Below are 22,901 nucleotides of genomic sequence, written 5' to 3'. Positions count from 1 at the left end.
GGAAAGAAAGAAAAGGAAGAGAAAAGGGTCTCCGAGGAATTCCACCTTTGGCTTTGTCTGGAGGGGTTAAGGGGCAGGGTGGGCATGGGGACAGAGGAGCACGGCTACGCCTGGGCGAGCGCAGGGAGCGGGCAGGCCGTTGCATCAGCGGCTGCAGGGTACGTGGTTTATGGCCAGGGCCCACTTTAGCGAAACCACAGCCGCTATTAAGACCCTCAAATGCGCCATCCGTGGTTCTGAACTTTGCATAATGACCAAACTCCGTCTTCTCATCAGCGGGGAGGAGAAGAACAGTGTGGAAACCAAAGGGGTTGAAATTTCAGCTGCTGCCAGGCGGCCCGGAGCTCCAGCCCGCTCCCAGAATAGCCCGGCCAGGTTCCCGGCAGCCTCGGCCGCCGCAGCTGGGCTTCCGGCAAGGGAGAGAGACAAGCCCTGAGCAGGCAGCAAGAGGGGAACAGCTGGGACAGACGGGGCCCAGGAGCCAGCTGGCTGGTCCTGCCCTGCGGGTGGAGCGCCATCCCTGGTGAGTGCAGCGAGCCTGGCCCTCCTGGGACACCCCCCCGGCTGAGTTCGAGCGAGGGTGCCCTCAAATCCTGGTGGGGGGGATGCTGCTCAGAATTGTGTCGTGGCTGGAGGGGCAGGTGGCAGTGTGTGCAGAGGGGACGTGAGTGACTGTAGGGCTAGTGGCCACCCGGAGAACAGAGTCGGAGAAGGAAGAAGGGGTTGGAGAGGGAGACACGTGGCCCTGGCCTAGGCCAGGGGACTGTTGAGTGTAGACAGCACTGCCATGAGGCTGGCTTCTGAAGCAAAGGGATCGTGGGGACAAGGCAGGGTGTCGGCTCCACACTAGGTGCTCCGTTGCCAATGTCCGTCCTTCTCTTATGCGGGCCTGTGCGGGTCCTTCATCTATTTACTCGGTCACAAATACTTATCGAGGTCCTACTATGGGCAAGGCATCGAGAGGACAAAGGTAGATCGGGAAAGACACATCTTTCCTTCTAAGAGCTCACCCCCCTGGTTGGGGACATAAGACACGTACATTAGTTAAGGCAGAAAAGGTAAGAGCTGTATGAGAGATGAGAAAAGCGCTTTGCAGCGTGGCACGGAGTTGAAACAGGCTTTAATCCATGGCACTCCGCTTGGCCTCTATGAACCTCAGTTTCTCAATCTACGAAATGGAGGTAATAGCTGCTTTCTTGAACTTGTAAGGTTGCAAGGATCAAATATCAAAGACACTTGAAAGTTGCACAGTGCGACACAGAGGCAAGCTATTCGGAGTGTTGCGTTATCAGACTAGCTGGCATTTCTCTTAACTTCCTGGCCTGGAATTTTGGGAGCCTGATCTGAGCGGTGGGTTCCTGACGGCAGCAAGGCCAAGGCTAGACCCTGGGCCTGCCCTTACCCTTTGAGAAGGCGGCGTCTCTCGGCTCCTGGCCAGTCAGTCCACTATTCCACTGGTATTTATTGCCTTTTTTAAAAAACAGATTTTATTTATTTATTCATGAGAGACACCAGAGAGAGAGGCAGAGACCCAGGCAGAGGGAGAAGCAGGCTCTCCATGGGGAGCCTGATGCGGGACTTGATCCCAGGATCCCAGGATCATGACCTGAGCTGAAGGCAGACGCTCAACTACCCGGGCGCCCCTTTATTGCTTTTTCAAAATTGTGTTTATAAAGCGCTCTCCTAGGGACTGCAGGGAAGGCTAGACATGAAATCAGAATCTGATCCCCACCAAGCCTCATAATTAACGATGCAGAACAGTGCTAGGCTAGCAAATTCACCTTAGGAGGGGAGCTTGCTCTGGGAGCAGAGGGAGGACGACTCTAGGGTGGGGTCACTAGCCAAAATTCTGGCTGGAGCACAGGTCTTTAAAAGAGGACTTGGTTGAGAGAGGCCCAAAGGGGGCTTCCCAAATGAAGAGTGGGGGATACAGCATGAGTACAGCCACAGGAAGGCAAATCCAGTGGCCAGACTGGGAGCCGACCTCTTGGGCTGGAGTGGCCATTTCCATTTCCTGTGGGGAAGAGGAGGGGGATGAGGCTGGCACCCGGGGTTGAGAGCAGGTTGCAGAGGCCTGGAATGCTGGGCAAGCAAGCTTCGTCTTTCAATTCAAGGCAGTGGGAGCTGGTGAGGGTGTCAGCAGAGCACCAGGGTGAAGTCAGGGAATGTCCCCCAGTGGACGGGGGTTTGCAGGGTGACTGGAGGTGTTGGGGAGTGGGAGTAGACTGTAAAGGAGGTAATAAGTCTGGGGCATTGCAGCTGCTGGAGTGAGGTAACAGGTATCCCGTCCCTGAAAAGTTCTCAGACAGGGGTGAGGCCCCTCCTGAAGGTGAGGGGTACTAAGTGCAGTACTGTGTACACGTTTCTTTTTTGTTTTTGGAAAGGCGTTCGTGGGCCGAGGGGCCTGACCCCTCAGACCCTTTGCTTTGACCCTGGTTCCTAGATCCACTGTCTGTTGATGGACATTCTCCAGACCTGGACAGCTCAGAAAATCCAGTTCTCTCCTCCACAGGCAGTTGGTTAGTGGCCACTGAGCCATGGACAGGGAGGGGGGATGGGGAGCAGCAGACCTGTGGCCACTGTGGGTGGGCTTGGCATCAGGTGACATTCCAGCAGGCTCTGCCCAAGGCCCACTTCCGGGTACATTTCCAGGGGGATCACCCATGGGCAGCCAGTTGTGGTGAATTAGTGTTTAACTTGCCTGCTCCCAGGCCCCTGGCTTCCTACTATAAAAACCAGGGGGTACCTACTACTCCAAGGGTCAGGCATACAAACCTAAGAGAAAAGAAGACTTAGCCAGACACCATAGGCTGGGCAGTAATGAGTTAATATGGAGCCTGGGAGCAAGGAAAAATCAAATGCAAAATCTGTTTACCAGCCAGTTGTGGGGCACCCAGCTGCCTGGCACAAGATTCCAGGCACCTACCTGTCAGGGAGCCAAGGGCCTCCACCCTCAGCTCAGGGAGGGGCTGTTCTCACTTCACTGGGGCCAGGCCACCAGACCAAGGGCATTCAACTCCCGCTGCCCCCCAGGGGCCAGGCTCAGGCCTCCCACTCCCCGGAGAAGGAAATAGCTCCTGAGAGAAGGAGTCCATCAGCTGAAACTGTAATCCCCGACTCTTGCTACCCATGCAAAAGGAAGTCCCTCTAGGGAGCAAAACTGACCTCTAGCCTCCTCACCCCTGTGCCCCAAGCCAGGTGGCCAAGGCCCCCTGCCCAGACTCTGAAGGTAAGGCGTTGTTGGCCTGGGGCAGTAGACTTCTCCAGAAGGCACTGGGGCTTGCCTGCTCCCCAGGAAGGCCTGGTGCAGTGGGCCGGGCTGGTGTGGTGGGCAGGGTAGGTGCTAGCTGTTGGCAGGGCCCCTGTTACCAGGGGAAAATCTGCAGCAGACTCCAGGGGCTGTATCACTACTCTTACTGCTACTGTCCTGACCATAGAACAATGGACAGGCTCTGTGCCAGATGCCTGGGGCCACAAAATGAGACATGTCCCCCTCTTGAGGGCACAGTCTAACTGGGGAGATGACAGTTATCAGGCCTGATGAAGATATACTGGGGTAATGATAAGTGAACAAATGCATAAAAAGCTGTGGGTAGGGGGCCTGGGTGGCTCAGCTGGTTAAGCATCTGCCTTTGGCTTAAGTCATGATCTCAGGGTCATGGGATCAAGCCCTGCATCGGGCTCCCTGCTCAGCGGAGAGACTGCTTCTCCCTCTCCCTCTGCCTGCTACTCTCCCTGCTTGTGCTCGCTCTCTCTCTTTCTCTCTCTAATAAATAAAATTTTGGAAAAGAGAAAAAGCTGTGGGTAAAGAAGCAACTGCCATGGTTCTTTCTGGGGAAGGTGAGGAAAGCTTCACAGAGGGTCATTGGAGCTGAGTTTTGAGGCAACAGTGATTCTGTAAACATTTTGGTCAGAGAAGGGGGGATGGGAGGGACAGGATGTGGAAGAAGAAGGAACAGTAGAGGCGAAGGCCCAGAGCATGGCATGATAAGGCTATTCTGAAAACCATAAAATAGAATTGAAAGAAGATCAGAGAAGCAGCTTCTGCAAGAGTAGATGGGACTTGAATTTTGACAGGACTGAGGTTCACAGGGGATGTGATAGGAGAGGAGAGGCTGACCTCTGGGCACCTGTGAGGGGCAGGCTTGTGCGAGGAACATTCTAGAATCAGATTCATCTGGATGTTAGGGTGAAATGTCCAGGTGGGTTTATCACGCCCATTTTACAGTAGAGGAAAGCAGAGCCCAGGCGGATGCAGAGACTTGTTTAGGTCACCCAGCTGGCAGGTGGCAGAGCTGCTTCTGACCCCTGGGCCTTGTCAGTCCCTTAGCCTCTGGCAGCTCTGAGAAGGAAGGTTGAGATGGATCAAAGTAGTTTCCATGGCCCAGCAGGAACTCAAGCACCATATAAGGGGAAAGAGGGAGCCAGGCACTCCCCCACAATCCATCAATCCAGGATCTCTCTGAAGGGTGGGTGGGCAGTATCCATATGGGGTGACTTCACAAAGTGTTCATTTTTGGTGAAAACACGAGTTCATAAAGGCTTAAATGCCTATGGGTCATTAAACTGAGTGAATGGCATCTGGGGACACAGACGCCCCATACCTGGAGTCTTGAAAGACAACACACCTCTCACAGAACTTCCCTTCTATCCAATGCAGGCTGGCTCGTGGGGGCTGGTGGGGGGCGTTCTCAAGATCCGGGATCCGGACCTCCAGTCCCACCGCCCCTCACCCAGCCAGGCTTTGCCCAAGGAAAGGCACCAGGCATGGTGGAGGCTGAAAACCCTGGGTCATCTGCCCCAAGGGCCTTGCTTTGTTTCAAAGGCAGATCCTGTTCCAGAGCGAGACAGGCACCGTGAAAAGGGACTCAGCAAACCCTTTTCAGAAACCTGCCCTACATTTCCAGGGGTGCTGCCCACTCAGGGCTGGAGGGCCTCTTCCCCAGCTCCCAGCGGGTGGCCAGGCGCTGGAAACCTCAACTTGACCCCTGCCTGGGCAGAGACTGACTGGTGGGGGGGAAAGCTTGCCTCTCGGGAGAGTCCTCTGCACCTGCTGGAGTTCCAGAAGCTTGAAAGCAAACTGAGAAGATGGGCTGGGTCCACAACTCCCATCCGGCCCCGCTTCCCCTGGCCCTATCCGTGGCTCTCGGAATCGCCTTTTCACTTATGCTAATGGGCAGCTCTTTCAGCAAACCGATTTCAGCAATACGTGTCTGGTTAATGAGAGCTACCGCCGGAGGCCACAGGGACTTACCGGCTCACTTAGGGCTTGGCTTCTGAGCGCGGGACGGGCCTGCACAGCCCGCCGCGAGGGTCCGGGAGGCTGGGGCGGGGGTGCAGGGCGTTAGGGGAGCGAGACGGAGAGGATCGCGCAACTGGGCACCAGAACGCGCTCTTCCTCTTTATATTCAAAAAAGAACGGAAACAGTTCCGTGATCACCGCACTTGCGAGACCTGCAAGCGAGGGCCAGGCACAGGGAGGGAGGCAGGTTCTAGAAAACCCCGGGCCCCGCCGCCAGCCCGGGGCCGCTAAGCAAACACTCTCTCCCGGAGCCCGGGGAGCCGGTGCGCGAGGGGAGGGGCAGGCCTGAGGTTGATCGCTCCTCCAGCTCCCGGGGATTCATTGAGTCTGACTCCCGCCTGTCGTAGACCGAGGCGCACCAGCAGCCCCGAGGTACCCCTCCCCTCTGCCCGCGCCCTCCCCCCCAACCTGCCCCCCCCATCCCGGGACCAGCTGCCTCCCCTCCCCGCCCCCACCCCGGGGGCCCTCGGGGCTGTGCAAACACGCCCCTCCGCCCGCCCCGACTCTGGCTGGCTCCGACCGCGCGCTGCTGGCGATCCCCCAGGCAACTCGGCGTCACAAGAACCAGCACCCCGGAGACCCGGCGCCCTGCCCTCCCTCCGCGTCCCCTGGGCCCCGGCCAGGCCCAACAGCCTCTCCCTTCCCCGTGCGCCGCGGCCCCTCCGGGCCTCGCGTGCAAGCTAACTAGGCCCCTCCGGGCGCCCCCGGGCCGCGCAGCCCACCTCCCGCGGAGCGCGCAGCCCCAGGGGAAGGCGGCCGGAAAAAATCTCTTGTTTACTGGGCCGGGGACGTCCCAGACTGGATCCCCTCGCCCAGTTCGGTGGTTCCCTCTCTGCAGATTCCCGGGGCCGGAGGGGAGAGGGGGGCAGCCGGCTGATCGACCCCGGGGCAGGGAGTGGGGGGTGGGGTGGGGCGCGGAGCGGGGAGGGTCCCCGAACTCGTGGAAGAGTCCGCGGGCGGCGGGAGGGCTGGGCTCGGAGTCGGGGCCGGGGCGTCCCGGAGCGCAGGGGGCCGCGGGGAACATGACCGTGACGGCTAATTAGGACGAGTCGGAGCAGGGAACCGGGACGCCGGGAGGGGAGCGCGCTCAGCTGGACGGTGCTGGGGCGGTCGCGGGAAATCCAGGCGCAGGCAAGTCGGGCCCGGGGCGCCGTTTGCTCGCGATCCGGAGTGGATCCCGGCCGGGCCCACCGCGGCAGGCGCGCTCGCAGCGCCCCCCCCTCCCCCGCGCACCGTGCACGTTTGGTGACCCAGGTGCCGGGGGCCAGGCCGCTCGTGGAGGAGGCGGACTGTCGGTGTGTGGTGTGTCCACGTGTGCACGCTCGGGGAGGGGAGGGGGCGCAGGAGGCGTGACAAAGACGCACTCGGTGCTGAGTGTGCGCCTCGCTTCAGCCTGGAGCAGCGACCTGTGCCCTGCGTGTGTGCCCCACGGGGGAGCCGGGGCGGAGGTGGCCGAGGCCAGCTGAGACGCACCGCGGTGGGCCCCACGCGTGTCCGCGTGTGAGCGCTGGGACATGCGGGGCGAGGGAGCGCGCTGGGCTGCACCCCAAACCGCTCTCCCGAGGGAAAGGCGAATCCTGAAAGTGAGTGCGCGTGAGTGCGCGTGAGTGCGCGCGCCCGTGTGCGGGGGCGTGGCGGTAAACAGCAGCCACACTCGGGCCAGCTCCGCCAGAAACTCCGAGCTCCCTCCCCGGCCGGGAAGTGCGCCTCGCCGGAGCCTGGAGGTGAGTCGGCGGCGGGGGGAGGGCCGCGCGCGCTTTGTTGCTGTGCAAACGGATTGCACATACCTGGAGCGCGGCGGCCGCCCGATAAGCGCCTGAATGGAGGTGATGTCACGGTGATGCAGGCGCCGGCCCACTCTCGCCCCGAGCAGGGAGCCGAGAGCGCGGAGAGAGGCCAGCGCCAGCCCGGCCCAGGTTCCCGGGAGAGGCAGGCCCCGCCACCCCGGGCCCGGGCCGCGCCTGGCTCCGCGCCCTCCGCCGAGCCCCCTCCCCGCGCCCGCGCCCGCGCCCCGCCTGGGGCTGGAGGTGGCCGTCCCAGGTAAGGGCTGCTGCTTCCCGCCCCGCCCTCCCCTCCGCCGCCCGGAAGAGCCCGGTCGGGCCGGCCGGCCGTGCGCCAGGGCAGGAGCCCCAGGGCGGAGGACGCCGCGCCAACTCCGCTCGGGCGCGGAAACTTTGCAAACCCGAGTGGCCTGGGGACCCGGCGCGGGGGGGGTGGGGGGAGCCCGGCGCTGTCCTCAACCCCACAGTCGGGGCCCCCACGGGTGGGCCGGCCTCCTCTCCGGTGCCGGTGGATGGGGAGGCCGGTGCAGACCCGAGGAACGAGGAGGGAAATTCTCAGAATCTTCCTATAGGAAGTTTGGAATCAGACCATCCAAGAGCCCCTTCTTACGGCAGCTTGGCTTCTAGATCCCTACTCCACTGCCCGCTCCTCCCTCCAGGGCTTTTCTAGGGCCCTTTGCAGCCGCAGGGGTTGGGCAGCGCCCCTCCATCCTGACGCCCGCCGCGCACTGTTACACCCCCCCCCCCCCCCCCGAAAAGCCAATCGTTTGAAAGCTCCACGATCTTGATCCACGGGGAGCAGAAAGCAGCAAAAAAAAAAATAGGATTTTGTGCTCTTGGAGGTTCCCACCTTGTGTCTTCCTATGTGTATGTGGGGGAGGGGGGCGGTTGTGGTGTGGAGCGCATTCCAGAGTGGCATTCCAGAGCAGACCCTTGAAGGCTTCCCCGTTTCGGAATGCTCGGGAAATTTTGGCCCAAATGCCCACTTGATGTGGAAGTCTAGGCTGAGGTTCCCAGAAGCCCCTCGCTTCCCAACCTGGGGTGGAGGTACCTCCTAAGTGCGCATCTCCAACCCCTCTTATTGGTGAGTTTAGTCACCAGAGACCACTGGACAGGGGTAAGTTGATAGGGCCTAAGTACAGGACTCCAGAAAGGCGGGGTGGGATGGGGGACATGGAGAGGAGGTGGGAGGGCTGTTGGTGGGTCCATCCATCTCTCCTGATAGGCTGCTGAGTGCTGGCAGATGAGGAACGGGGAGAAAGGAGGATGCTCTGTGGTTTCCTGGGGTGAGCTTAGGTGCTTTTGAGAGGGGGCTGTCAGAGGTCATGGCACCCTTCAGTGTAACTGCAGGCTGTGTGTCTATATCCTACTCATATCCTTGAGCCTGGGAGCTCTAGACCAGGGCGGTGCTTAGAAGCTCTTAGTGCCCTCTTCAGGATGGTCTCTTATGCCCTAGGGCTTCTCAGGTTCTGGTGTGAACGGTGGGGGGGTGAGGAGGGGCTTATTCTGGAAAGGGGAGAGGGCCTGACTGCCTCTGATCCAGCCAGTCAGTGCCAGCTGGGCCTCTGAACCCACCCCACTATGCTGAGGCCTCTCTGCTTCCCCCCTGGAGAGGGAAACTGGGAGGAAGGGGATTCTGGAACTGGATTGGGCTGACTCAGACCAGAGCTGGGGGCTGAGTGGCTGAGCTGGGGAGAGGCTGATTTCAGAGGTGATTAAAAATATTTGTATGACTGATTCCAAGGAGGTGAAGCAAAAGGGCCCCTTTGTCCAGGAAATAATCCGAGAGACTGGGCTGTGCTGCAGCGGCGATGTAGGAGAAATTCATGGGGCAGGAGGAGGTCCCCCTCCCACTCCCCTCCTTGGTCCCACTGAGAACCCTGACGCAGGAGATGTGACTCCACACTGAAGAAGGCAGGGGAGAAGCAGGCACTGAGTCTGTTCAGCGAATGCTTTTTAAATGCTTCCTCTGTTCAAGGCACCGCGCTAGATGCTGCAGGGATGCTAAGATAAACCCCGTCTTCATCTTGTTCACTACCTTCACAGACCTTCCAGCCTGGTGGGGGAGACACATGCACGGAATTTTAACCATCAAGGCTCAGAGACAGCCAGGAAGTCTAGGCTTTAGGGACTCACGGGAGGGAGAGTCTCTTAGGCGGAGCTGGGTCCGTCTCCTTGCAGAGCTTTTCCCCTTCTCCACCGTGTAGAAGGTGGCATGTGTTGACTGGCTGAATCTGCACTCCTGGAGGTCAAAGAACCAGCACAACTCTTCTGAGCTCCCTACTCTAAATCTGCTGGCCTCCACGGATCACTGCCCTAGGCCTGAGTTGGTGTAATTCTGTGTCCATACTCACCCTTGCATTTTCCTGGGAACAGAGACATGGATCCTTTCTGGGTGGGAATGACTTGTTTCATCCGGGGCTGGTAAGTTTTAGGGCAGCTGAGCAGCTTGGTACCTGGGCGGGGAGGAGGGGCGGGAAGAGGTTCCTCTTTCCTTCCTTGGAAGTTCCCCACATTGGTGGGGCAGAGAGCTTGCCAGGTTGCTGGTAAAGGTGTGTTCTTCTAAGAGCAAGATGGGATCAGAAGAGTAGGTGACAGAGCTAAATGGGACCTGGCTTGGTTTGGGGGTTTTTTGGTGTTTCCTTTTTTTTTTTTTTTTTTTTTCCTTAATGACATGGTTGTTATCAGATTTAAACTTGTAGCCTAAGCTTTGGTGTCCTTTTCTCCCACCTCCAAGCAGTCCTTAGATTTTATTTGGGAAAGGATCTCTCAGATCTGGCCATTCTGGCTTTACCTTTGGCCTCGATCTTTAAACGGGTGAATGTGTCCTCAACTAATCAATTGCCGGTGCTTTTTGCCAGATTCAGATCTTAAACCACAACCCTGGTTATGCCATCTTTGTACAAAAAAAAAAAAAAAGCTTGCAGCGGCTCCCCATTGCCTTTAGAATAATGCCCTGTAGCATTTCTAGTCTGTCTCCCCTTACAGACTCCGTTCATACATGAAGGTGGGCTAAGAACTGAATAAAATGCCCTTGAAAGGTCTCCTCCATTCTGTCTTTCTGACCCCCTCAGCTGGAAGAGCTTCCTCCTCTGTGTTCTTGTAGCACCTTTCCCTCCCCCAGAGGCAAATTCTGTTGGGTGGCACTTAATCATTTTCTCACAGACCTACCGTATTTCTCGTACTGGATTTTATTTATTTATTTTTAAAGATTTTATTTATTTGATAGCACAAGCAAGGGGGAGCAGCAGAGGGAGATTGAGAAGTAGGTTCCCCACCAAGCAGGGAGCCTGAAGCGTGGGGCTTGATCCCAGTACCCCAGGATCATGGCCTAAGCCCAACACAGATGCTTAATGGACTGAGCCACCCAGGCGCCCCTTGTACTAGATTTTAAAAGCCAGGGGCACCTGGGTGGTACAGTCGGTTAAGTGGCTCCTTTCGGTTCAGGTCATGATCCAGGGGTCCTGGGATTCAGCCCCACATCTGGCTCCCTGCTCAGTGGGGAGCCTGCTTCTCCCTCTCCTGTCTGCTGCTCCCCCTACTTGTACTCTTTCTCTCTAAATAAACAGTAAATAAAATCTTTTAAAAAATAATAAAAACCATGTCAGGGAGAAAACAACAAACAACCAAGTCAGAGGCTATATTTGTCCATCCTTGTATCTCTAAGAGCTCTGAGAACTACTGGCCTTTGTCCCCCCAGATGCACATTAAATATTTTCTGATTTGGAATAATTGCCTGTTTTAAACTGGCCCCCAGAGCGAGGAGAGGGTGAAGTGTTTGAAGATGTGCAGATACCTGGGGGCTCAATCAGGGTGGCCTTTCTCAGGCAGGGCTTACTTCCACCTCTCCAACTTTACCACAAGTTCTGGCCGCTTTGTTCTGAGCCCCAAACGCCCCAGCTGGGGTTGAATGCTTAGGAACCCATAGCATATAATCTTGCAAATGACCTCTCTCCCTGGAGTGGTTCGATGTTCCTCCTTGCCCATTAATCCTCCACCCTTCTTCTTTCTTTCCAGCACTTGTAAATACAGTTTATGCTTTATTGATTTACGATTACACAAAGTCCCCGACAAAAGCTTATTTAAATCTCCAAGCAGGGGAAACCGTGCTTTTGCCTTAGAAGTCCAGAGAAACTGAGCTCCGACCATGCAGTTAGTTTGGAAAATAATAAAGATGTTCATTTATTAAGAGTTAATGATAGGTAGTATTTGGGGGGAAAAGCAAGCCTAACTGGAAAATGAAGTAGCTGAGAAGGTGAGATACCTATGATATTTTCAAGGCGCACCTAGGACTTTGAAAATTGATGACCTTTTTTTTTTTTTTAAAGATTTTATTTATTTATTCATGACACACACACACATACACACAGACACAGGCAGAGGGAGATGCCGGCTCCATGCAGGAAGCCCGACGTGGGACTCAATCCCGGGTCTCCAGGATCACGCCCTGGGCTGAAGGCAGGCGCCAAACCACTGAGCCACCCAGGGATCCCCCAAATTGATGACTTTTATTATGTCAGCTTCACTTAATCTTTGATTTTTTTTTTTTCTCTTGATCCAGTAGTAGGGACTCTTCCACTTATCAGTTATGGAGTTTCCCTTGACAGACTTAGGGCTTTTGTTCACGTGTTAGAAATTAGGAAACTAGGAATGGTGAAAACTTAAGGGGGTAGACTAAGCATCACCTCCCCCAAAGGAGGAAGGGAAGGCGGGAAGAGTCGGATCATGCCATTCCCCTGCAAGCCACTAGTGGTCACTGTCAGCCTGGAAAGCTTGGTTGCCATCTTTCTGGAGAGTTCTGGGGACCCAAGAAGTGAGAGAGGAGGAAGAGGCAGTTAGAAGTAATTAGTTCAACATAAGGGTGGTTCTATGTACGTGCTTGGATTTCGTAGTATTTTTGAACCTGGCTGTTTAGAACATTGAGATTCTCTGTTCTCCAAGTAAATCTGAAGTCTCACCTCCCAGACTCTTTACCTCCACTTCGCACTGGGACAGTCCAGCTGGTGTCGAGAGCAGGGGTTCCGTGTCTTTGCCGCTCATCTACAGCACTTGGTAGAGCCGCCCATCGGGACTGGTCAAATGAGTAGTACGTAGGGTACCTTTCTGGCGTGAATGAAAGATCTCTTTTGTGCCTTTTAGCTACAATGCCTTAAAGACTTCTGTGACAGATGAGTTCCTTTGGGGTTTGCATTGCCCTTCCCCATTCTTGCTTTTAAAATGTTAATGCCTCATAGGAGGATTTTTGCATGAAGTCATTAACTCCCTAGCTGAGACATTATTTTATCCTTGACTCCAGCAACTGAGCTAGACAAAGAAGTTTGGATTCTGAAGAGGAGAGGAGAGCTGGGCTGGGGGGGTGGGGGTGGGGAGTGGGCAAAGGGAGGTGGTGTAGGAATCCAAGAGGACTGGTCTCTTCATTTTTTCCAGATGCAGGTCATGCCTGTCACGGGTGCTCCTGACGTGCCTGTTGTGTGAATGAGTGGATGGCTGATTGGCCATGGACGTGGGCATCGCCGGGGCGGAGTTGAAGGGCACGGTGGACGTCCTGCTGAACTCTGAGACTCTCAGGGCAGAGAGAAAGTGCTAAATGGATGATAAGCTTGGTTTTGACTTGCTCCCAGGCCCTTTCACGCCCAGCTCAAACTGCAAGAGCTCGGGGGGATATTCAGATGCCGGTTATGGTTGGGGAGAGAGAAACCTAAAAATTCAGTGACAGATGCCTCCTTTTCCATGACTGGGGACAGAGATGACCAATGGGCTTCATCTCACATGCTTCCCTGATCAGTTGATATGCCTCCCGGGACTTCTGTGTCAAGAGGGTTCTGAAGCCCAGGGGGACAGTCTCGTGATCAGCTTGCGCTGTCTGCCTTGAATCAGGCTAGGGGAAAGCAAGTGACTGGTGTGTCAGCGTCTGGCCTTGGAGGACTGATTTTGCCTTTTCTCTCGGTCTCTCTCTTTCTCTCTCTCTCTCTCTCTCCCTCTCTAGGGACCCAGCTGGAGCCTGGCCTGGGAGCCAGGATGGCCATCCCCAAAGCCTTGCTGACGTGCCTGGGGCTGCCTCTCTTCCTATTCTCAGGGGCCCAGGCCCAGAACCATGTGCCACCTGGCTGCAGCCCGGACCTCAACCCCCTCTACTACAACCTGTGTGACCGTTCTGGGGCTTGGGGCATCATCTTGGAGGCAGTGGCCGGGGCGGGAGTTGTCACCACTTTCGTCCTCACCATCATCCTTGTGGCCAGCCTCCCCTTTGTGCAGGACACCAAAAAGCGGAGCGTCCTGGGGACCCAGGTGTTCTTCCTGCTGGGGACCCTGGGCCTCTTCTGCCTCGTGTTCGCCTGCGTGGTGAAGCCCAACTTCTCCACCTGTGCCTCCCGGCGGTTTCTCTTCGGAGTCCTGTTCGCCATCTGCTTCTCCTGCCTGGTGGCGCATGTCTTTGCCCTCAACTTCCTGGCCCGGAAGAACCACGGGCCCCGGGGCTGGGTGATCTTCACCGTGGCTCTGCTGCTCACCCTTGTGGAGGTGATCATCAACACCGAGTGGCTGATCATTACGCTGGTCCGGGGCGGTGGCGAGGGTGACCCTCTGGGCAATGGCAGTGCCACCTGGGTCACAGCCTCCCCCTGCGCCATCGCCAACATGGACTTTGTCATGGCACTCATCTACGTCATGCTGCTGCTGCTGTGCGCCTTCACGGGGGCCTGGCCCGTCGTGTGTGGCCGCTTCAAGCGCTGGCGGAAGCACGGGGCCTTCGTGCTGCTCACCACGGCCACCTCCATTGCCATATGGGTGGTGTGGATTGTCATGTACACGTACGGCAACAAGCAGCGCAACAGCCCCACCTGGGATGACCCCACGCTGGCCATCGCCCTCGCCGCCAACGCCTGGGCCTTTGTGCTCTTCTATGTCATCCCTGAGGTCTCCCAGGTGACCAAGGCCAGCCCAGAGCAAAGCTACCAGGGGGACATGTACCCCACCCGGGGCGTAGGCTACGAGACCATCCTGAAAGAGCAGAAGGGCCAGAGCATGTTTGTGGAGAACAAGGCATTTTCCATGGATGAGCCAGCCTCAGGTAGGTGAAGGGGCACCCTCCCCGCTTCCCCTGTCACTCCACATCCTTGACGGCAGGACAGGACTGGGGCGCTGGTCTCCCGAGCAAAATGGAAGGTTCTCGAATTATCACTAGGTTTCTGCCTTAAAGTCCCTAAAGTCCATTTAAAAAAATTTTTTTTTCTCTATACTCCTGTGGTTCACAAATGTATTTTCACTATAAAATTTCAAACACCACAGGTACAATTCCTCCCCAGCTGTCTTCCCAGTTTACCCCGTTCTTTCCTGTTCTGTGCCGCCTCTGACCCATCGTTTACCTCCACGTGCCTCCGTTTCCTCATCTGCAAAATGGGAATGAGGATGGTCCCTGTTAAATAGGGTTCTTGTGAAGATTATGCCAATGCCTGTGCCTGGCACTTGGAAAGTACTCTAGAAGTATTAGCTATTAGCTGTGTGGGTTACTGTCACTTTACTATTATTACAACTACCCTTCCAGGACTTGTTTTTCTATTATGCACATATTCATAGTCTTCGTTTCCTTTAAAAGTCTTCTCAGTTAAGATTTTGTTCTTTTTTTAAAGATTTATTTATGTGTTTTAGAGAGAGCGTGCACCCGAGAGCACACGTACAAGCTAGGGGAGGGGCAGGGGAAAGGGAGAGAGAGAAGCAGACTCCCTGCTGAGCGTGGAGCCCCACACAGGGCTCCATCTCACGACCCCGAGATGGTGACCTGGGCCAAAATCGAGAGTTGGACGCTTAACCAACTAAGCCGCCCAGGCGCCCCGATTTTGTTCTTTTTAAGAAAAGCGCTGTGCCACATCCTGATCTAAGCAGCACCCACTATCCAGCTGGCTTGCCCCCAAGCTCCTATCCTGGCTCGTTGTTAATGGGATGGGGCTTTCCTGTTGGAGCCCAGCACTAGGCACCAGCCAGCCCTGCAGCCTCAGAGGGGTCAGGCTGAGGGCGTCCTAGAAATGGAAGAGGCCGGAATGGGTGAAGTTTCTGCAGCCTGTGCCAAGCCCCCGTGGGGAGAAGTTTGAGAAGCAGGTGGGGGAGGTGGGGGATGCTTCTCTGGGACATTTGGCCAGTTGAGCTCCCAGCTTCCAAAAGGAAGAATATTTCTCTGGCATTTGTTGATTGTAAGGACCACTGGCATTTATTGAGCACCTACTGTGTGCCACATGCTGTGCCTTTCCTGATGTGTCCTGTGGCGCGCTGTCCTCAGCCAGCTGGCTACAGGCCCCTTTAGCTAACATGACTGGGAACTGGAGGTCAGAAGGACTGGGACAGACCCCTGACCCCAACCCCAGACTGGGCTGATCAAGATATTTGGGGACTTAAGACTTGAACTGCTTGACTGTGGGTCTCCAGCTCTGGGGTCCCTGCCAGAAGTCTGAGTCAGAGACCGGGGAACTTCCAGAATCAGAACTCCTCTACAAACTGAGATCCCCACCATCTCTGTTTTGAAGAAAGGAGTGACCCTCATCCTGCCTGGCACCCGAGCCCTGATCTGCCCAGCGGGGTGGCCCCGGATCCACATACAGAGTGGGACCCCAGAGTGGGGGCGGGGCTTGTGCACGCTCACCTGCTCTCGCCCTGAGCCTGGCCATGAGGTCCGCAGAGTCCTCAGCCTTTGTCCTCTCAAGGCAAACACTTCTGGGCTGTGAGGGTTTTTTTCTTTCCTTTTTTTTTTTTTTTTTTTTAAATCTAAATGGAAAAATCAATCGAGTGGGCCCAGCACTTAGGAAGCCAGCCCTAGCCGTGGTCCCTCAGAGCTGCGGGCCATCAGCCTGCAGGAGACACACACCCACCTGCCACCCTTACGGCACAGCCTGGTCTCGGGCCCCTAGGGATTGCTTGCCAGCTTTCCCCAGATTCCCTGGGAACCCCAGCAGGATAGAAGCAAATCTGGACGACTGCATACCCAAAGGCATGGCATGGGGAGGTATTCCCGGAGCTGAAAATAGTTCTGGAAACGTGCCAGGGTGCCACAGGACAGGATGTACCTTCAGTCCTCCTGGTGGGGCTCTGGGTTTTGGGGTCCTGGAGGATCAGCAGCCAGCGGTGCCCTGGGACAACATGAGGAGTCTCAGGCTGTGGGGGCTCTCCCTGCTTCCCCTATCGCCTGGCAGCTGGCCTGCAGTGGGAAAGGCCAGAGCTGGAGCCTGGCCATCTAGGAAGGCCGCCGAAGGCCCATGTGCCCCTCTTGGCCTCTGGCCCCCGAGGGCGGATGGGGATGTGAAGGTTGCTGACAGGAGCATTTTTCTTTGCTGAAAGGGTGGGGTGGGGGGGTCCTCACACTGCAGGAAAGCCAGAGCGGAAGGCAGGCAGCATCGTGCTCTCCTTGACTCCTGACAAAGGCACTCTGGTCTCTGCAGGGGCCCCCACACCTGCAGCCTCACCCCCAGGTTGGCCACCCCTGGCCAGGCTTCCTCTCTGGGTTAGATGTACTCCCAGGGCGCACGAGCCCCCTCTTCCCTGCCCGTGCCCCCCGGGGAGCCTTGCCTGAGAGCCCAGCCCCCACACCGCACCTGTGTTTCTTTGCAGCTAAGAGACCGGTGTCACCATACAGTGGGTACAACGGGCAGCTGCTGACCAGCGTGTACCAGCCCACCGAGATGGCCCTGATGCACAAAGGCCCGGTGAGTCGGGTCCCACATGTCTGACCCTGCCGGGGCCACGGAGCCCAGCCCGAGCGGGCTGGTGCAGGCTGGGGTGGAGGTGGTAGGGAGGAGGCAGGCTTCTCTGTCTGCTGTGGCAGCCTCGGGAACGGAGCCCCTCGGCTTCCTGGAGCCGATATATATGTCGCCTTCAGCTGCACTACAGGGGGACCTGCCCTGGGTCATGGGGCATCACACAATGCTGGTGGGAGATGCCAGCTTTACCCGCAGGAGCTTAGGGAGGGACAAAGCAAGGTTTCAGCCAGGTGGGGGGGTGTCATTCTTTGGTGCACCCCAAAGGCACAGAGGACCAAAAAGCAGGTCTGGGTAAGTACTTATTCCTCAACCACAGCCGTCCCAGGAGGGCCTTGGCTCCCCTCCCCGCACAGGCAGGCGGCAGCTCTCAGTTCTCGACCTCACGCCTCCCCTGGGTTCTGGAAACCAGATGCTCCATTAGCCAGTGGGGGGTTGGGAACAGGAAGACAGTGGGTTAGATTCTCACTCGCTCCATATATGTTCCTCCTCCCCGGCTGGCAGTCGCTGGGGGGAGAGGTCAGTGACCTGCCTTGGCAGGACTCTGGGAACAGGAAACGAAGGAGGTCGGCAGGGTGGTGTTCTCACCCCCTCTCCCTGGCAGGGTGGTGTTCTCACCCCCTCTCCCTGCCGTGAGCACCCCCCCCCGGGGGGGGCAGGGTACAGTGAATATTTGAAACTTCCAGCTCCAGCCCCTAAGCTGAACCTACAGCTAGGCGCTGGGAGGGGCAAGGAGTCTCTCTGAAGGACAGGAGCAGAGTCTCCTGGTCACAGTCACTCAGGCTGTGGACCCCACCCCCCACCCCAGGATCCTTCCTCCGGGAGCTGTCCCACCCTTGCCACCCCTCATTCCTAAGCACATAGAGTCCTGCTTCCTGGGCAGAGGGAGGGGGGGAAGGATCCAGACGTGGTCCCCAAACCCCCCAACATTACCATCACCTGGGAACTTGCTGAAAATGCAGATTGTGTAAGGCCAGTGGTGGGATGGGGCTGCTGGTTAGCATCTCTCCGGTGGTATCATCTAACACGGAATCTGCCAGAGTCTCCCAGGATGGGAGTAACCACCCCAGAGATCAGCAAAGACTACAGATGGGGGCTCCCTTCCTCCCCACCCCAGGTAAACATTTACTGAGCCACCACTGGGTGGAGCCTGACTAGGTGTGGCTGCAGCTGGGGCTGAACCCAGTGCCCAGGTGATTCTGATGCACACCCAGGTTTAAGCCCCACTCGCCCAGATGTTCCAGGAGCTACTAGGGGCTGGCGAGCTGGGGGAACTGCAAACCAGTGGGAGGACCACCTGGGTCTGATTAGATGGAAGGTGTCTTGGGGCCCTGGAGTGCCAGGGGTTAGGGATAAGGCCGATGAGGCCAGAAGTTCACCTGCCCTCCAGGTGCCTCTGGACCCTCCTCACCTCACAGCCGTGTCTGCCCCACACGGGAGGAGGGCCGCTGCAGCTCTAGCCAGGTTCCGGGCAGAGAATTTGGGCTTTAGGTCTCCACATCTGACGAGCCCACCCAGGCTTTGAGATAAGAAATGTGGGCAGGCCAAGCTGTCCTCACCCAGGCAGACCCACAGCTCTGATGCCCCTGGGTGTCCTGTTGCCATTTGAGGACTCGGGGAAGAGTCTGGGGAGAAGGGAGCCTGGGAGCATCAGCAGGCATGTAGTAGAACTCACTGTGCTTCACTGTCCACTGGGCCCCAGGATTTCCCTCAGGAATTGGGAGCAGGAGGGAGGGGGCTTAAGAAGAGGATCCTTCTGAAAATAGGGAAGCCCCAGGGCCATCCGAGGTGACCAGAAGCTTCTTCCCATGCCCAGAGGCCTGGCACTCTGCGGGGTGAGGGAGGGGGCTCGAGGTCAGGCCAGCCCCTCCGCTTCCAGAGGTGGAGTCACCCATCCCAGGCCACCGCTGGGGCCCTGCTGGGGGGTGAGGGGGGCAGGGAAGGGGGAGCTGGCAGGCACAGCCCTGCAGGAAGCAGAGTGTTTGTGCGTCCGCCCTGGCGGAACCTGGCTGTGAGACCTCCTGTCCTTCCTTCCAGTCCGAAGGAGCTTACGACGTCATCCTCCCACGAGCCACCGCCAACAGCCAGGTGATGGGCAGTGCCAACTCCACCCTGAGGGCCGAAGACATGTATGCGGCCCAGAGCCACCAGGCAGCCACGCCACCGAGAGACGGCAAGAGCTCCCAGGTCTTTAGAAACCCCTACGTGTGGGACTGAGTCGGCGGCCAGGAGGAGGCGGGCAGATTTTGGGGAGGGCGCTGGGGACGTGGCCTGGGTGAGGAGCCCACTGCTCTCCTACGGCTCCCGGCCCCTCAGTGGCTCTGGGAAACTGCCTCAGAGCCGGAAGGCCAACCCTGGCTGCCAGTGTCTGGGTGGGTGTCCCCGGGGGGCCCCCTCACCCATTCCTTAGTGTTTGTGGAGTCCAGGAGCCAGTCCCGGCTTTGTACTCCAGCCAGATAGTGTTCTTCTTGGGTGATGGCCGGTCAGTGCCAACACTTTCTGGAGTCTTCCGAGGGATTCCTGCAGCCTCGAGAGATTGCTCAGGCGCGTCTGTCCTGGGTCTTGCTCCTCTGTGAGGAACAAGGGTGCCTAATAAACACGTTTTTGCTTTACGAGCCCTTCCTCTGGGAATGTCGTTTCTGACCTGGGCTCTGGGCCACTGATGAGCCTCCTCCTCCGTGGGCCGTGGGTGGTTCCTCTCTCCCCCCCAAACCGGCTCACGTGAAAGCCACTGCGCCTTTTTCTTCCCGTGCAATTGAGTGGCTGACACCTGCCTACAGGGAAGGTGTCTTCAGCTGAGCCTGGGTATCATGTCGTGTGTGACTGGAATGACCTTTCGGGCCCAGCTCCTGTCCGGGGTCTAGGCCAGCATCTGGGTTTATCTGAGATGAGGCAGCTTTCCTCCGGGACTCCCTCCACTGGCCATGCGTGTGAGGCCAGGGCAGGCCCACCATCAGGTGGCTCTGCCGGGGTGGGAGTGGGGGCGTAGACCAGCTTCAGCCCCCCCTTGGGGGAGGATGGCCATTCGGGTCCTTCAGGGGACACGGTGGAGAACCACCGGCCTGTGCTATGAGGCCGTGCTGTGCTTGCATGGGTGGAAGTGCACGGCTCAGAGAGCGCCGGCACCTGTTTACAAAGTGGGTTTCCAAAGGTGGAAAGGGTCGGCCCGTTCCGGTCGGCTTCATTCCTGGGCAGTTATTAACATGCCCATTGGCTCAGGCCCTGATGGTAAACAAAGCCTTTCCACATCAGCTCCTTTTACACCTCGTGGCTGCCAAAAGGTGGACAGGACAGCATTCTGTCCTCTATCCAGAGTCAGAATCCCAGAATCGTGCCATTTTAGGGTTGGATGTGGCCTTAGAGGCGGGGTAGCGGTGTCCCCCTCCCGGCCCCTGGCACAGGGAAGCACCCTGACCCAGAGAGGCCCCAGCGGCCCCAGAGGCGGCCACACCAAGACCGCCCGGTTTTCTTGAGCCCTGTCCTCCGAGGCCCACCCTGGGACCCGGCCCGGGGCCTGGGCCTGGATGAGCAGCAGCGCTCTGACCCTTGGACACCGGCCCCGGGCTTCGCAAAGGGGCTGCCAAGCCCGCCCCTCCCGAGCTTGGGAATGTTTCTCCGCAACGAGTCAGAAGCTATTTTCTGACACCGGTCGTAGGGGGGAGAAAAATGTCTCTGTTGGAAGGGAGAGAAAGGTTGCCGGAAGAAAAACAAACTTCTCCCAGAGTTTCCCTTCGATGTCAGATTGCACCAGCCCCGCTGGGACTCGGACACTGTTTTTAGTAAAAGGCCCCAAGCAGTAGGGTCCCCGTTGACGCTTGTTCTTTCTGGTTACTTTAGGCTCAGTCCCCGCAAAATAAAACAAGATGGTAGAAGCCCTCTCCTGGCATCCCGAGGTCCGGGCTGGGCAGGGCCCAGCACCTTTCCCGTCCTTGTCATTGGAGCTGGGAGGGACCGGAGGCCACCAACCTGAAGCCGAGGACTGAGCGGGGGGGCCTGAGATGCCCGGAGGTGTGGGGCTGGGGCCCTAGGCCATTCCCTTTGCTGCCCCTCCCGGCCTCTCCTGAACCCCAAGTGACGAGGCCACGAGGATCTACAGAACTGGCCAGCCCGCCTCCGTCCCCCTCGGCGCCCTGCCCCCAGTCAGCCCGTGCGTCCCCATGCTGTGGTTCTCCAGATGGCCATCCTCAGATGCCCCGTCTTCCCACCACGGGCCTTCCTGGCTGTCCTGGTGTCCAGCATCAGCTTGTCCCGCCTGCACCTGGGTGTTTGGAGCCAAGCCCTGGCAGAAGTGGGCTTTCTCATCAGGGCCTCCTGCCACCACCTGGACCGAGGAAGGCCCCTGGGCTGTGACAGCTCAGCCCGAGGCCTAGGCAGACACTGCTTCTCTTCGTGGCCCATGGGTGCCAGATCTGAGCCCCTTTGGTGCTTCCCTCACGTGCCCCCGCACGCCATGGCCCCATGCCTTCCCCACCTGCAACAAACTGGAGCCCATCGAGACACAAGGTGGGGCTTGGGGCTGCATCTCAGGGGCCAGCTGAGAGTCCTGGATCACACGGGCTGGGGGCTCAGCTGCTCACAGAACTGCGACTCGTGCCATTGCCTGCCGGGCAGGTGCACAGATTTCTGCCTCACCTCGGGCACCCCAAGCGTGCCGGCACTGTTCTCTCCCACGACATGCTCCAAAGGGTCCTGACAGCCACCCGGGGAAGTGGAGGTTATCCTTAAGACCCGATGATGGTGGCACTAAGGACAGAGATGTGCCCAGCTCCGGACTAACAGGAATGAGATCTCTATAGCATCATTGTCTCCCGGTTTTGTCTTGCACTTGGGGGCCAGACAGAGCTGGCTGGTCCAGAGGGGCCTCCCCAGGCATGCCCCTGGAGCTCCGTGCTCAGCGCAGAGTCCCCTCTGGATGCCCAGGGTGGGAGAGAGAACAAGACCCCGGCCTGACCCTGCCCTCCGTCGACCCGCAGCTCTCCAGTGCCACCCTCCTGCCCCCAGCAGCCTGTGCCTTTGTTACTGGAGTATCTTCCCAGAGCTAAATTGGGCTAACATGCCCTACAGAGAGTAGGGCCACACAGCTGCCTGTGACAGCCCCCCTAAACGCCCCCCATCACCACTATTGCCCGATCACAGCTCCATGAACGGAGTATTACTTCCCTCTGATGGAGGGGAAGAGGGAGCTCTGTGCACCTCAGACTTTTCTTGATCTAGGTTAGTGGCCCCAAGATCCCTTACAGTGAATAATAAAGGCACTGTCTTGCTTTTTTCGAAGCAATAGTCTCATGTGAGTCCTGGCCCTGCCAGGCGGCCACGAAGAGCAGCCTGCAGTGAATGTGGGTTTGTTCCTAGTCTTGAGTCCTCTGGGGATCTGAGTGTTGGCTTGGGAAGGATGGGCTCCTGAAAGCTCCAGGCCCGCCTGGCTCAGGGATGCCCAGTGGCCCAGCTCCCTCTAGTCCTTGGCCAATAGGAGGAGACAGGTGTGTTTTTCAGCAGAGAGATGCTTTCCCCCAAGGGGTCCAGCTATATCACAAACGAGCTTGGAATGGAAGAAAACCAGAGAGCAGAACCTATTGCAGGGAAAATCAGAATGACACCGATACATTTCACGCCCACTCTGTCAAGCCACTCAGCTCGGAGCAGAGTGGTTTGGACCCTAACTGCTCAGAATTAAAGGGCCTTATCCTGTTTCAGAGGAATGACTATCACAGAATCCCCATGTGTTCACTGAGAATTTTTCTAGGATTTAATACATATATTTTAAAAAGATTTTTATTTATTTATTCATGAGAGAAAGAGAGGGAGAGAGCCAGAGACATAGGCAGAGGGAGAAGCAGGCCCCCTGCAGGGATCCCAACGTGGGACTCCATCCCAGAACCCCAGGATCACGCCCTGAGCCAAGGCAGATGCGCTCAACCGCTGAGCCACCTAGGTGTCCCTAACACACACACACACACACACACACACACATATATTTTTTAAAGATTTTATTTATTTATTCATGAGAGACAGGCAGAGACACAGGCAGAGGGAGAAGCAGGCTCCATGCAGGGAGCCCAACGTGGGACTCGATCCCAG

The 22,901-nt window shown here is 57.5% G+C and overlaps 1 protein-coding gene across 11 annotated transcripts; it reads left to right on the top strand.

Moving 5' to 3' along the window:
- The first annotated feature begins 274 nt into the window (after positions 1-274).
- GPRC5C (G protein-coupled receptor class C group 5 member C) lies at positions 275-22,097 on the top strand. 11 transcript variants are annotated; one of them, XM_072746702.1, is made up of 5 exons: positions 275-523; positions 13,070-14,152; positions 16,678-16,772; positions 18,861-19,010; positions 20,661-22,097. In XM_072746702.1, the coding sequence occupies exons 2-5, from the start codon at positions 13,102-13,104 to the stop codon at positions 20,691-20,693; spliced, it is 1,329 nt and encodes a 442-aa protein (XP_072602803.1). In that variant the 5' UTR covers positions 275-523; positions 13,070-13,101; the 3' UTR covers positions 20,694-22,097. The 11 variants fall into 11 exon arrangements, with proteins under 11 accessions (XP_072602803.1, XP_072602810.1, XP_072602807.1 ...); XM_072746706.1 differs by lacking the exon at positions 275-523 and adding an exon at positions 2,978-3,229; XM_072746704.1 differs by lacking the exon at positions 275-523 and adding an exon at positions 5,261-5,674.
- Positions 22,098-22,901: the final 804 nt, after the last annotated feature.

The sequence above is a fragment of the Vulpes vulpes genome, chromosome 2 (assembly GCF_048418805.1).
Source record: "Vulpes vulpes isolate BD-2025 chromosome 2, VulVul3, whole genome shotgun sequence".
Taxonomy (NCBI): domain Eukaryota; kingdom Metazoa; phylum Chordata; class Mammalia; order Carnivora; family Canidae; genus Vulpes; species Vulpes vulpes.
This window is presented reverse-complemented; position numbering and strand designations above follow the sequence as displayed.